Here is a 12,825-nt window from a genome sequence, read left to right as displayed (position 1 = left end):
GTGTCATTTATCTTTTAGTGGACCATGTTGATAAGTCCTTTTTTATTTGCATTCTGGCCGCTCTCTTTGCTTATGAGGTTTGGTTATGTGGTCAACATGGCTTTAGATCAGCTGTTGAAAGGGTTAACAGGTAGTACAGTATGAACATGGATTAGGAACAGTTGTTCGACAGAGTTACTTCCCTTTAATAGAAGTTGTCATCACAGGTTGTTAGTTTTGATAATAAAGCAGCTGTAATGTTTGACAGACAAATATTGACTGTCTTTGTTTGAAGAGCTCCTCTACAAACAAAAAAGATTTGTTTTTGGGCTTTATCTGTCTTTTTTTTAGAGATAGGACAGTGGATAGAGTCAGAAATCAGGAGAGAGAGAGAGAGAGAGAGAGTGGGGATTGACTTGCAGGAAAGAGGTCAGAGGTCGGATTCGAACCCGGGACACCTGCTCCAGAGGGCTTTAAGCCTCTGTACACGGCCTGTGCACACTATAACCGCTTGGCTACAGGCACCCCTTGGGCCAAAGCATGTTTTTTTGTTCTTTTTTTAAAGATTTGTTTTGTTCTTGTAGAAATCAAACAGTATCGATACCTGTGTCATGTCTGTGGCAACAAAAGAAGGCACCTGATTTGTAAGATTTTAAATTGCAGGTGAACTCCTGCACACTGTCTAAATTGCAGGAATACATTGGTGCATGTTTTTGTGACAGTGTTCCGCCCTCTGCTCTCTGTCGCTTCATTAGAGACATAAACGTAACTTCTGCATGTTTACGAGACGCAGTAAGGACACGAGAAACATCAATATTTGCCGACTTGTGAGTTTGAATGGACCACAGCTGCTCCCTCTCTCCTCAGCTCACGGCAGCTTCGGGTTCAAATTATTACTGAAGATTTGCATTTTTTGATTTGAACGGCCTTTTTTTTTACACTTTCGATCATTAAAATAACAAATATTGTTCTGAGAATCGCAAAGTGTGATTACCGTTTCTACAACTTCATCCCCACTCAAATACATGAAATTGATCTCAGTTTGAAAAAGTAAGGACTTAAATGAGATACTTTCTTTAAGTTGTGTTTGATAAGTGTACCTGTACACTCATCAGACGGTGTACAGCTAGATTGTGAAGTCGTCAAACAGGTCGGATTGTGTTTAAACATAATTTGCATTTTCTCGAAAAGACAATCACCTTTAACATACATATCTCTGTAAGGAGTCATAAGTCTAACTTGTAGAACTAGTATGAGAAGTCATTTGCAGCCTGTCAGTGTGTGCTTATAGACTGAGCCTCCCCTCCCTGCATCAGACCGGTTCATGTGGATACCTGCTCTTTCACTGCACTAAAACAGACTGCTTGAAAAATTCTCATGACCTTGTAAGGCCATTAAAAAGGGGGGCTCAACGTCATGGAAATGTTTTTTTTTTTCTGGTTTCTTATTGGAGGGAGGAGGATGTGGACTAGTGGTTGTGCATATATTTTGGGGAGGAAGGTGGGAACAGGCAGAGTGTAGGGTCCGTGTTTAGTGTGAGTGGACGGTGAAGAGTAAGGGAGGCAGAGACTCGTCTGATAAGAGGAAGGAGAAACAAACGTTATAAATGTCAATGTCACTCTCACACACAGGACAGATGTGGGAACTAGTAAGACTGAGTTGTTTGCTTTTGAACTCTAGGAAAGCTTCACTGAAGCTGCAGTTTGTGTTTTAAAGGACAGATCTGTAGTCAGACTCTGTCAGGAGCCAAATCTGGTCCATTTTGCTGTTCTTCTGATTGTGCAACTCAGTGATGTCCGCTGATTTGACTCAATACAAAAAGTATTGAGATTAGATTTCAATCTCTCAGTAAGACAAGATCTGCTGCGTATATATTATCAGCAAGAATGATGTGCAGTAAAATATAATATTTGCTATTTTGGATGTGGATATGCAAGTAGTGTTGTGACTTTGAAGCTCATTGGAGAGAGCTGACTGCTCGTGGAGCTTATTAGAAAAATGTCTTTTAGATCTGGGTAGAATCCCTTCTATCTGAACCAGTTCACTTGCCCACTTCCATCGCTGCAACACCTGTTGGTTTGTTGTTTTCCTGGAAAAACCAAGGAGCATCCAAAGCGACCTTGTGGGAGTGCCTTAAAACTGCTTATCTTCTCTGGTCAAAACAAAAACAGACCATTCGTAAGCTTAGAAGGAGGACATACTGGCTGATGAGTGTTTTCAGAGAAGCCTTCAGTTTACATATTGGTCCTTTTAACAGACACACAATTGCTGAGAGCCATCAAGGGAAAGTTTGCACATGAAAATGAAAACTTTTTTTCTGCTAAAAACCAGAAAGTGAAGTCTGATTAGATCTATTTGGGGACTGTGACTCAAGACAACACACCTTCCTCCCCCTCTACGCCCCCCCCCCCCCCTCCCTCTACCAACCCAACTACAAAGAAAGCTCTGACCCATTTAGTTTCCGATGAAGCAGACTTTGACACCGCCATTGTTTTCATGTTGACTCATTTTTATTGTAAAAGTAGATCTCCAGTTGGCACAGTTGTTAGTAAAGTACCTCATAAAGCAGAGACAGCCGGAGTCTGCTGACACAGTGATCGGACAACGAAGGAGATTTTAAACTTCAATCTGCCTTCTTTCAGTAATCTCATGCAGGATATCATCCCTTTCTTCAAGTCGGTCCTTCAAAACACTCAATATTATCAGGCATAAAAAAAACACACGACTTACATACATTCAGTATAAATATTAAAGTACATTTTAAACCCCCATTTTAAAAGAAGTATTAAACTCATGATCCCTCAGACAGGTTGGAAAATGGTTAAATGATTAAATAGGAATATTTCAGTTTTTTCTGTTGGTAGTTGATGGATATCAGGGTATGCAAAAAGAACTGAAATAATAAATATTTTTATTTATTAAGTTAAAAGCTCTTAAATTAGAAGTTAAAATATGATTCTCTTTACAGCTGAATATCGTGCGTCTCTAAATTAGAAAGTACAAAAAAGGAAAATGTAAACATGCTGATAGGAGTGCATAAAAATAGGACCAGTTTTCAGGAATTTAAGACTCAAAGCAACAGTCAGTGGAACTGGAAAACTCCAGTGTCTTCTTTAAAGCATCCTAGCGAGCAGGTAGGTGTTTGAGCAGCAGGTAGTCCAGCTGACCTGCGACCGGGTACAGTTGTGTCGGTCACATGTTCAGTACGAGTTATTGTTGCGCTCCAGCCGAGCCACCATGTTGGACACCAGCTTCTGCAGCTCCTCGGCCCTCAGCCTGCCCGTCTCCAGGACTTCTTCGTGGTTGGCCTTCTCCTGGCTGTCGTAGTCCATCACCGAGCGGTTGCTGATCAGCGACATGGCGAAGCAGCGCATGCCGGCGTGGCGAGCAACGATGACCTCGTGGACTGTGCTCATCCCTGCAGCGAGAGGACAGACAGGAGGTGAGGAGTGACACGCAAAGATCTCTGCATGGTAGACGGTGTAACTGAAGGTTATGAGGTCGTCAGAATCAATTATTTTGGATACCGCAAGTTTTAAAAACGATATCATCTACGTCGTTCTAATGATCACTCACATCTCAAAGTACAGACGCTTTAACATAATGGTCATATTTTAAAGGAGAGCCAGTCTTCAGAAGTTCACCTTCACACATTTTTTGTTGATTTAAGACAAGAAATGATCCAATATTAGGTACCTAAGATTTGTGTTTAGTCGTATCGTGGTATCGAAACAGGTATCGTTAAATTTTTCTAGTGCTGTCATCGCTTATCCCGATGACATTATTTAGATATACAGAATATACTAGGGGTGCATTAAATAATTCAATTATTAATTAATTAAATAATAATAATAATAATAATGTAATTGATAATCGTTCTGTAGTCCATGTTTTTGTAAATGTTTCTTGTTGCATTGTGGGTTCTAGGATAGGCCTAATTCAAAACAGAAAAAAAGGAGCACGAGCGCAAAAAGAAAATAGATGACAAACAAAGCGCTGATAAAGGCTCTGTGCTGAAACGCGTCCGTTGTTGATCCGTACGCTGCTACCCTAACAGAAATATCCCTTTAATTAACCCCTTTATGAATTCACAATGAACAAAAAGTCCCAAACAAACGAAATAAGCAATATGATCTACGAAAGTTCAGTTCAAATTGTCTTTTTAGTCGTCAGAAAAAGAAGGACTTTCACTTTGCGATTACCGCTTTACCCCGCCAAACCAATGACGTTTAATCATCCAGGACAGAGCAGCATAACTAGATGTTTTCCTATATTTTGGAATTTTAGATGATTATCCTTTTAATAACTACAAAACGGAACAACCTCATAGGGAGACATAGCTCACAGCGGAGAAAGATGAAACAGACAGACACTTAAATCGTTCACCTGAGCCGTTTTCACATGTGCACTCCGGATAACATCTAGATATTTACAGGAGGAATTCTCTGGAGATTCTCCTGACCTAGTCGTTCACATATGCTCCTCACAGCGGGGGACTTTCCCTGTCAGAGAGGAGGGGGGGGGGGGGCCGCGGGGGATTTCCCGCGGGGGATTTCCCGCGGGGGATTTCCCGACGATGTGACGTAAATAAACAACACGGAATTAGCGGCCCTAGCAACAGAGTCCGCTACACGACGTTATAATGAGAATATTTGTCTTTTTATCAATGCTATGTGTAATCCAATGGAATGACAACATCCACAAGAGAGAGGAGAACAACAAACTGACCAACAGAAAATATACGTGCACGGAGATCGTAGTGGTCGCGTGCAGACACTTTTGCCGGTCACGATATAAACTTCATTCTGTTTCTATTGGCTCCAGAGTTTATTTGGCCGCGTTCAGACATCAGCTCCTCCGGATTATCTGCGGAAAAAATACTAGGGGTCTGGCCGGATAAACTCCGGGTAATATCGGAGTAAAAAATGTGGCTGTTGCGTTCACACATACAACTCCTCCTGGAAATCTCCGGAGTTTTTCAGGAGATTTCCGTATGTGTGAAAAGGGTTCTGTTGTATTTGTAACTTCAGGAAGGAGAATCAGAGAATCAGAGAATCGAAAAAGACCAAGTACTTTGAGTTTTCTGTTGTATCACTACACTGATTTACACAAGTCTTCAAAACAGCTTCAGCGTGCGATGAGTGCGCATTGATGTCTGCACGTCCGCTCGCCACACTCACTGCTCTAATTACAATCAAGTGTTAAAACGGTCACAAGATACGTCTGTGTGAATTTTTATTTGAGGTTTGCCGTCTGTTGAAGTAAGAAATGTCTTAATTTGAACGTTAATACAAAGGCCTATAACTAACAATTATTAAAATCCCGAAGATTCAAATGACTCAATAAATACAGTCGGCATCGCGTCATAGTTGGGGGCGGGGCCTCCCGTGGAGGGAAAAGAATCACAAAAAAAAAGGAACTACAAAACGATTACTCGAGTACTCGCTTTAACAATGGGAAGAGTAATCAATGAGAGAAAATTTAGCATTTCTGCACCCCTAGAATATACTGTTAATATATTCGTATATGTGGCACGGGGGCATTTGTGTATGATACTACAAGTAAAGTTATTACATTTTGGGCTCAGCACTTTTGTTACATTTTTGATTGAAAACATTTGGGGTGGTTACATTTCGGGCTCTTGCATGCCTTTTCATTACCACATCATCATTTTGTGGTATGAGTCTTGTTTGCTTTAAGGCTTTTTCAGATTATTTTACATAGTGATGTTCTTTTTTTCAGTTTTATTATGCGGATATATGTCATCATGATTTTACTAAATACTGGAAATATTTCTATAAACTTTGTGACGCACAAAGCGTTTTTCTGTCGGGGATATTCATTTCTTTCTTAAGCATCCTGCCAGCAGCAAGACTCGTAACGTTGGTGTTGCTTAAAAGTAAATTTGTGAATGACCTGTCCTGTGACTCAAGTCTTCCTGTGTCACATCAGTAGATGACTTAGAGCTTGTGTGTGAGTGTGTGTGTGTGTACGTGTGTGTGTGCAGGTACTTCTGCTGGATGAACTGTGAGACAACCTCTTGGTTCAGGGAAGTGTTGGGATTTGGTGAATCTTTTTTAAGGTTGTGTTCAGGCTCTCGGGAATGTCATGAAAGATAAACAGAGTTTAATGTGTGAGAGGAGGAGTCGTTACTTACCAACAGCATCCGCCCCCAGCGTGTGCAGCATGCGACACTCTGCGATGGTTTCAAAGGACGGCCCTCCCAGGACGACGTACACTCCCTCCCTCAGGAAGTCACTGTAGCCCAACTCTGAAGCCACTTCATGGGCCAACTGCCGCAGCTCGCGGTCGTAGGCGTCAGACATGCAGGGGAAACGGGCACCAAACCTGTAGGCAGGAAGGCTGTGTTTACTCAAGCATTAGCAACGTTGGAATCCACACAACTGCCCTACTCAATACTGAAAGTCCCCCAAATGACTCAAGTGTGATTACAGCAAACACACCCGAGTGTCCTGCCCTTATGAGAACTACAAAACCATCCGTGTGTCATTGCCTCTGGAGCTAATAGCTGCATAAAACCACCATAGCATTGCATATTGTAGGAAACACAAAGTTTGTATCAGTGGAGAAGCTTCATGTTGTAATGCAGGCTGAGAGTAAAAGTTGTAGTGGTCTCTTTGTTATGTGAACTCCTGCAGCGTCGATAATCTGACATCTCCTCTGAAGCTAAAATTCTTCTTCTAGTGGTGCGATGCCTCTGACGTCCACAAGACGAGAACAACAAGCTTTTGTTTGTTCCTCCTGGGTAAGAAGTGTGGCAGTTTTTTAAAAGGAGCCTGGAGAAATTGTTATAAATTCAGGTAAAAAAATATGGTGGGGGAGGGGGGGGGTAACATAAATGCTGAGTCATTTGATCAGGGATTAAGTCAAAACTGCTGGTGTGAAATTTCTAGTTACACAAGATAAGACTTTATATCTCTCCTGAGGGGATGTTTGAATGAAGATGACTCGCATGCTTTCAGCTGATGTAGTAACGCACAGATTTAAATCTTTGGCAATTTATGAAGAGAAACATTTGTAGATCCCATCCCCTCAATCTTCTAAAACCCTGAATTTAAAAGACGCTGAGTCAGCTCAGTGAAGGTCGGGTGTTTTTTTTTTTTTAACTATCTCTGATGACTTTTTCCCATTTAAAAAATGCAAATCATAATCACAAACAATGATTCCCATGTGTCCACCCCTACCTCTCATCATTGGGCCCTTTCAGCGGGTTGATTCCAGCAAATCCCGGCATGTTGATGTGGTCCTTGATGATCATGATGTCCCCCACCTTGTAGTCCTGGTTGAGGCCTCCGGCAGCGTTGGTCAGGATCATCGTCTCTACGCCCATCAGCTTGAAGATGCGCATTGGCAATGTGGTCTGAAGGGGGGGAAAAAAGGTATTCATAAAATGTCATGTTTAGCATGGGAAAAGTACTACAGGGGTTTTAGTGGAATCTGCACAAATGATCAGAGAACACGTCCTTGACCTCGCTTAAAACACAGCTAAAATAAGATGACCAGAAGGCAAATATGAGTGCTTCAAAATGTGTCCCCTAATCTGTAAGGATAAGGACTGACAGTACACAGCGTGTGATGTAAAGCTGCTTGCAGTATCGCAATTCAGGTACAAAGACATTTCCATATTTGTTTGTTTTTAACCTAATGTGGCAAAAGAAATTAAGAAATATTAATAAATGATTCCTCACAACTCCAACACGGTAGCAGACAAATTAAGCTGAAGTGCCCTTCCACCCCAGATTCATTATTGCTGCAACAGAGCACATCAGGTAATCTGCCATGTGAGGTAAGCAAACAACAACAGCGCAGTGCTTGAAAAACATTATAGTCCGATTTTGCAAAATGTCAGCAATGTAGCAATATTTTATATCGCGGATAATCCCACAAGTTGCACAATGATGTGTACAGCTGGCAAGGCTTCAGATTGGAGGTGTTGTCATTAGAGGTTAGTAAAAAAAAAAAATGATTCATGAAAAAAAATCGAGATTCTTCTCTTCTGAGATTTAAAATCAATTCATAATTTCCAAAAAGCTTTTATTTTTGGTTAAATTAAATTTTATTTTTTTGGGGCTAATCAGTCACTCCCTGCTAAGTGCTAATGCTAGCTCTTTAACTCAGTAGAACGCCAAATGGAGCAGCAAGAAATTCAGCCAGTCTGGAGTAGATCCTGAAGCATGTACTACTTCATAAATAGACTTTGAATCATGAATCCAGATTCTGAATCGAATCGCAACTCCAAGAATCGAAATCGAATCGTGAGACACACCCAAAGATTCCTAGCCCTAGTTATCATCGTTGACGCACAGGGACAGGACGACATATGATCGTTGCTGACACTCATGTTTCAAAGAGGTAAACATCATGTTGGATTATCTGTCCAGATAATGAAACACTTCCTCTGCAGAGCTTCCTGTCAGAGAACACAAGTCTCCTTGGATCTATATCGACTCGTGCCGCTTTTCAAACTGCACTCACCTTCTGCACCGGGTAGCCCTCGTACAGGTGGAACCTGCCCTGCATGCAAACACACGGCTTCCCTTTTAGTGTTCCGAACACCAGCCGCCCTGCGTGACCATGCACTGCAACACACACACACACACACACACACTTTAGTTAACAACCAGGTTCTTTAAAGTGGAGCTCAACATAAACAGCTGTGTGTAGCTCAGAGAGCTGCAGTTTAGTGCATACCTGTGCTCTGTGGGAAGTTGGGAATGTCACTGTATTTAATGACCTGAGGGTCCTTGAGCATGTCAGCGAGCCCCCCCATGCCAGAGCCGCACACAATTCCCACAGTGGGCCGTACCTGTGTGTTGGACAGCAGCCAGTCGGCGGTGGCGCGACATTCCTTGTAGCTGTCTCTAAAAGAGAGAGAGAGAGAGAGAAAAAGAGAAAATCACAGATTGTATTGAGGTGTGTGTATAAAGATCTGGTGTCAACAAAGTTCATTTGATATTATCTTCAACACGCTACAAAGCCCCAGGACAAAGTCAGGACGATTGTAAGGGGCCAGGATTTATAGGGGCCTGAAAAATGTTCAAACATTAACAAAGAAAGTTTCTATAATAAACCTTTTAAGACCAAGTATGACATTTGAGTCTGTGTTTGAGGCTTTTCCAATACTACTCTAGTCTCAGTGTGGGAAAATGATTTGTAACAACATAATCCAATTATTGTCAAACATCTCGTTTCAGAATCATCATGGGGATTAATCTGCTGAAGTTTAAGCCTCTCATGGACTTTGTTGAAGTCCAGAAGACGTGGGAACAGGTCGAGGATTTACGTTCTCTTTTGGTATTCATCAACATCATTATCATCTTTCAGAAACACCAAAGCTTGTCGACCAGTTGTAGCTGTTTTTCTCTCTTTCTGGAGGTGGCGTGACTCTGCCTGCAGCATTCCCATCTCCTCTCTCTGTGCACGCCGAGTCATGAGGCATTCAGTAAGCAGGAAACAAGTAGGAATATCTGATTAAACAGAAGGAATTTAAGCAGCACGGGGGGACATCCTGCACAACTCATGAACTGAAGGAATATCATAAGTGATATTTTTACATAAACAAAGACGCATAATCACCATGAGATGAAAGGTTAAGCGGGCTTTATTATGCCAACTATGTGTCATAGTTGTGTTCAGAAGCAGCATGAGATCTTATTCTCAACACAGTGGCCTTGACAATGAGAACAATGTTTTTATTAAACAAAGACGGGCTTTCATATTCCTGCACGTGTTTCTATTGATGTAGGTCATCCCTCCCTTCTCCTTTGTCCCTTATGACAGAGAACATTTTTACATTTTGTTTGTTTGCAGATGGAAAAAAAACAATTGGAACACAATTTTGAAAATTCGGCCTAAAATTCCTTTTGACTGGTCAGTTTTTCCAAAAAAAAGCACAATCTGACACAGAGTTTTTGAAGTAGACTGCTGCTCTTTAAATATCAGGTCTCAAATGTTGTTATCATAAGACAGGAACACAAGCACAGTATTCAAATGTTCGGGTATCATTACAGGCTTTCCCACCACAGTCTGATTAAGTTGTAGTTAAAGTATAAACTGTGCTTCAGCATGGGGCTTACTTGTTGTTTCAATTCACCACCGCTAAAGGGAGATTTGCTTCGGTTTCATTCGTTGGATTTGAATGTTTCACATATTTAAATTGCAGAAAAAAGAGAGAAAGGTCCGCACGCTGTTCAGCTCCCAATGAGCAACTTTATTAAGGGCAACCTTCTTCTAAAGATGATCCTTTGAATCGAAACGTTGCCCTTAATAAAGTTGCTCATTAGGAGCTGAACAGTGTGCGGACCTTTCTCTTTTTTTTCTGCAGCTTTCACATTTTTTTGTCCTGCACCTGTAAGCATTTTGCTTGGATGTGCGCACACTAGTTTCTTCCTCTGACATATTTAAATCCCAACTCAGTTTTTTTTTTGTTTCACCATATTTATAAATCTCTCGAGTTGTCCGTAAACACAATACCAGCAATTTAGCCATTTGAAATAAGGCATATACTGTCATTTAAAACACTTTTGGGTTAATTGTAATACCTTCAGTATTTCTGTTCAGTTTTCTGCTACTTAACAGAATAAAATAAGAATACAGATTTTCACTATTCTGTTCTGCTGTCTGACCTTGAGTCAGAAATAAAAGTGTTGCACTTGTGTAAAAAACGATCAAGGATACTGCAGCTATGACGTAATAATGATAATAATCATATCTTAGAGCTCACTCTACACGCCTACATTTATTTAATAAGTAAAGATAGTAAGCAGATCGAGAATTTCAAACCAAATTTATATACTTTATATATATTATGTACTTTTGTCGTCAGTGTAGCCTACAAATCGATGCTTACACCAGTTTTACTTCAATGTTAAATCCTCGTTTCAAAATGTTCTACTTCTCTCGAATGGGCTTAAATATCTGAGCCTTGATCAACCGCCTCGTGGTCCTATGACACTTTAGGCCTATTAGGACTTTTGAGGATCATGTGCTCTGAGACTGTGACCTGCTGTCTGCTGAGGTCCGAACCTGACCCACAGATTGGTCACTTGAATGCGGCATTAAAAAAAACAAAAACAAAAAAAACGTCCTCATGCTTCTTAAACATGAGTCTACCCTCTGAGACAGACCCACTCATCAGTTTGAGTTTACGGGGACAGTACCGGTAATTATTTCCCTCTGTGACTCAGAGGTAGGTAGGTTTGTAGGAATGACGTCAGAGTGGAGCGCGTTTGCCTAGTGGGGTTTTTTTTTCTTCCTCCCGACACTGAGTGGCGCAAACTGGGGCTCTTCTGCGCTTCATAGCATTAATATCTAATTTAATAAATGCGTGTTTTCCTACGGACAGCATCCGGAGCAAACAGCTGTCTCCTCTTATTCATGTGATGAGTCAATAAAACGAGTCAGGCAGCAGCATCCTCCGAGCGTCACATCCCAACGAGGCAGGCGCACTTTTCTCTCTGCCCGTCTGTTTCCAGTCCTCGGTTTTTTGTTATTACACAGCCCGAGTGTGTCTGGTTCTCTAGAAATTTCTGGACAAATGTGGCAACGTGTAGGAACATTTAATCAAAGTATTTCTGCCTCCTCATGTCCCGGGACTCGAGAAAAGAGCAAGACAAATTCCATATAAATAACACATCCATTAAACCTAAAGTAAGACTTAAATATGAATAACTTAAATATTAAATAAATGATTTAACAGACGCAAATATGAAAACTTTATGTATTTGATATCACGACAGTAGGCTACTTTGTTTTATTATAGTAATGATTAATTCACTCACCCTGACACGGTATCGGACATGGCCAACATGATGAAAACGAGATGCAGGTAGTCGGCAGGTTTTTCCTGAGCTGACCAGATTCAAGGTTATCACGGGTTTCCTGATGGAGAGACCGGTATTAGGGTTTCATCCCCCACCCCTTTACAACATGACTGACACGACACGCCCCTCTGCGTCAGAGCCAGATACACGCTCTGATTGGCTGAAGCGTCGGCGTTTGCGTAAATGTTCTCTTTTGATGCGTTCAGGTACTTCACCGAAAAGTGCTTTGTGGAGTTTTAATGGAAAAAAAAACCAAACTAAAATCCTTTCTAAATTATAAAACAAAATTATTTAAGGCTAAATTACCTTAAAATAAGTTGATAAAATAGCCAAATTTTCCTTCAAAGACTGTTAATTAAAGTGTGAGTTATGAAAGGAGAAACAAACGCAAGATTATTTTGTAATTTCCTGCTGTTGGGTCAGATGTTTTATGTTTGAAAATCTTTGTAGGGAAGGATTTAATCACGAGATTCAAACCTGTGATATTTAACTTCACATTAATAATAACAGACTGGCACTTTTGCAGCAGGATTACAAATAGCCTATATAAAGGTTTTCAACAGAATTACTCACACACAGTATTGTGTCTCTGTCACCTCATGTACAGTTTTTGTTGTATTTGTTGTACTGGTATTTCCATTTGTATGTCTACAATCAGGCTTATTCACATGTTTATGTTCATTAAAGTGCACCGTCCCTTTTTTAATTAAATTAGATAAATAAATACAGTCAAACATTAATAAAAGCTTATGTTACATGTTAAAAGCTATGTTATGTTTTTTTTTAAAAAGTTGACAATTCTGCTCTTAAAATTGTGTTTAAGACCCATCATAGAGACCATTCATTTTATTTTGTTTTGTAGTTTATGTGACTACGTAAGTGTATCAATTTAGTAATTTCCCACAGCATTTGAACACAGCGTTCCGCATTCATCACATCGTGGTCGTGTTGCTGTTGGTGCTGATGCAATACTTCCCAGATCACATCTTGTCAACCATGGCTT

At 40.7% G+C, this 12,825-nt stretch overlaps 1 protein-coding gene across 1 annotated transcript; it reads right to left on the bottom strand.

Annotated features, from left to right (window-relative positions):
* Positions 1–2,467: 2,467 nt before the first annotated feature.
* On the bottom strand, positions 2,468–11,939 carry pnp5b (purine nucleoside phosphorylase 5b). The gene is made up of 6 exons (XM_020651972.2): positions 11,781–11,939; positions 8,692–8,861; positions 8,476–8,579; positions 7,185–7,360; positions 6,137–6,327; positions 2,468–3,397 (listed from the first exon to the last, which is right to left on the bottom strand). The coding sequence occupies exons 1-6, from the start codon at positions 11,807–11,809 to the stop codon at positions 3,180–3,182; spliced, it is 888 nt and encodes a 295-aa protein (XP_020507628.2). The 5' UTR covers positions 11,810–11,939; the 3' UTR covers positions 2,468–3,179.
* Positions 11,940–12,825: the final 886 nt, after the last annotated feature.

The sequence above is a fragment of the Labrus bergylta genome, chromosome 4 (genome assembly GCF_963930695.1).
Source record: "Labrus bergylta chromosome 4, fLabBer1.1, whole genome shotgun sequence".
Taxonomy (NCBI): domain Eukaryota; kingdom Metazoa; phylum Chordata; class Actinopteri; order Labriformes; family Labridae; genus Labrus; species Labrus bergylta.
The sequence above is the reverse complement of the archived record's forward strand: the minus strand, read 5'-3'. Positions and strand labels throughout refer to the sequence as shown.

Coding starts and splice junctions, on each gene's coding strand:
- pnp5b (XM_020651972.2), bottom strand. CDS start 11,809: ATGTTGGCCATGTCCGATACCGTGTCAGG. Junction 7,361..8,475: donor AGGGCTACCCGGTGCAGAAG/GTGAGTGCAGTT, acceptor CCCCCCCTTCAG/ACCACATTGCCAATGCGCAT. Junction 6,328..7,184: donor AAAGGGCCCAATGATGAGAG/GTAGGGGTGGAC, acceptor TCCTGCCTACAG/GTTTGGTGCCCGTTTCCCCT.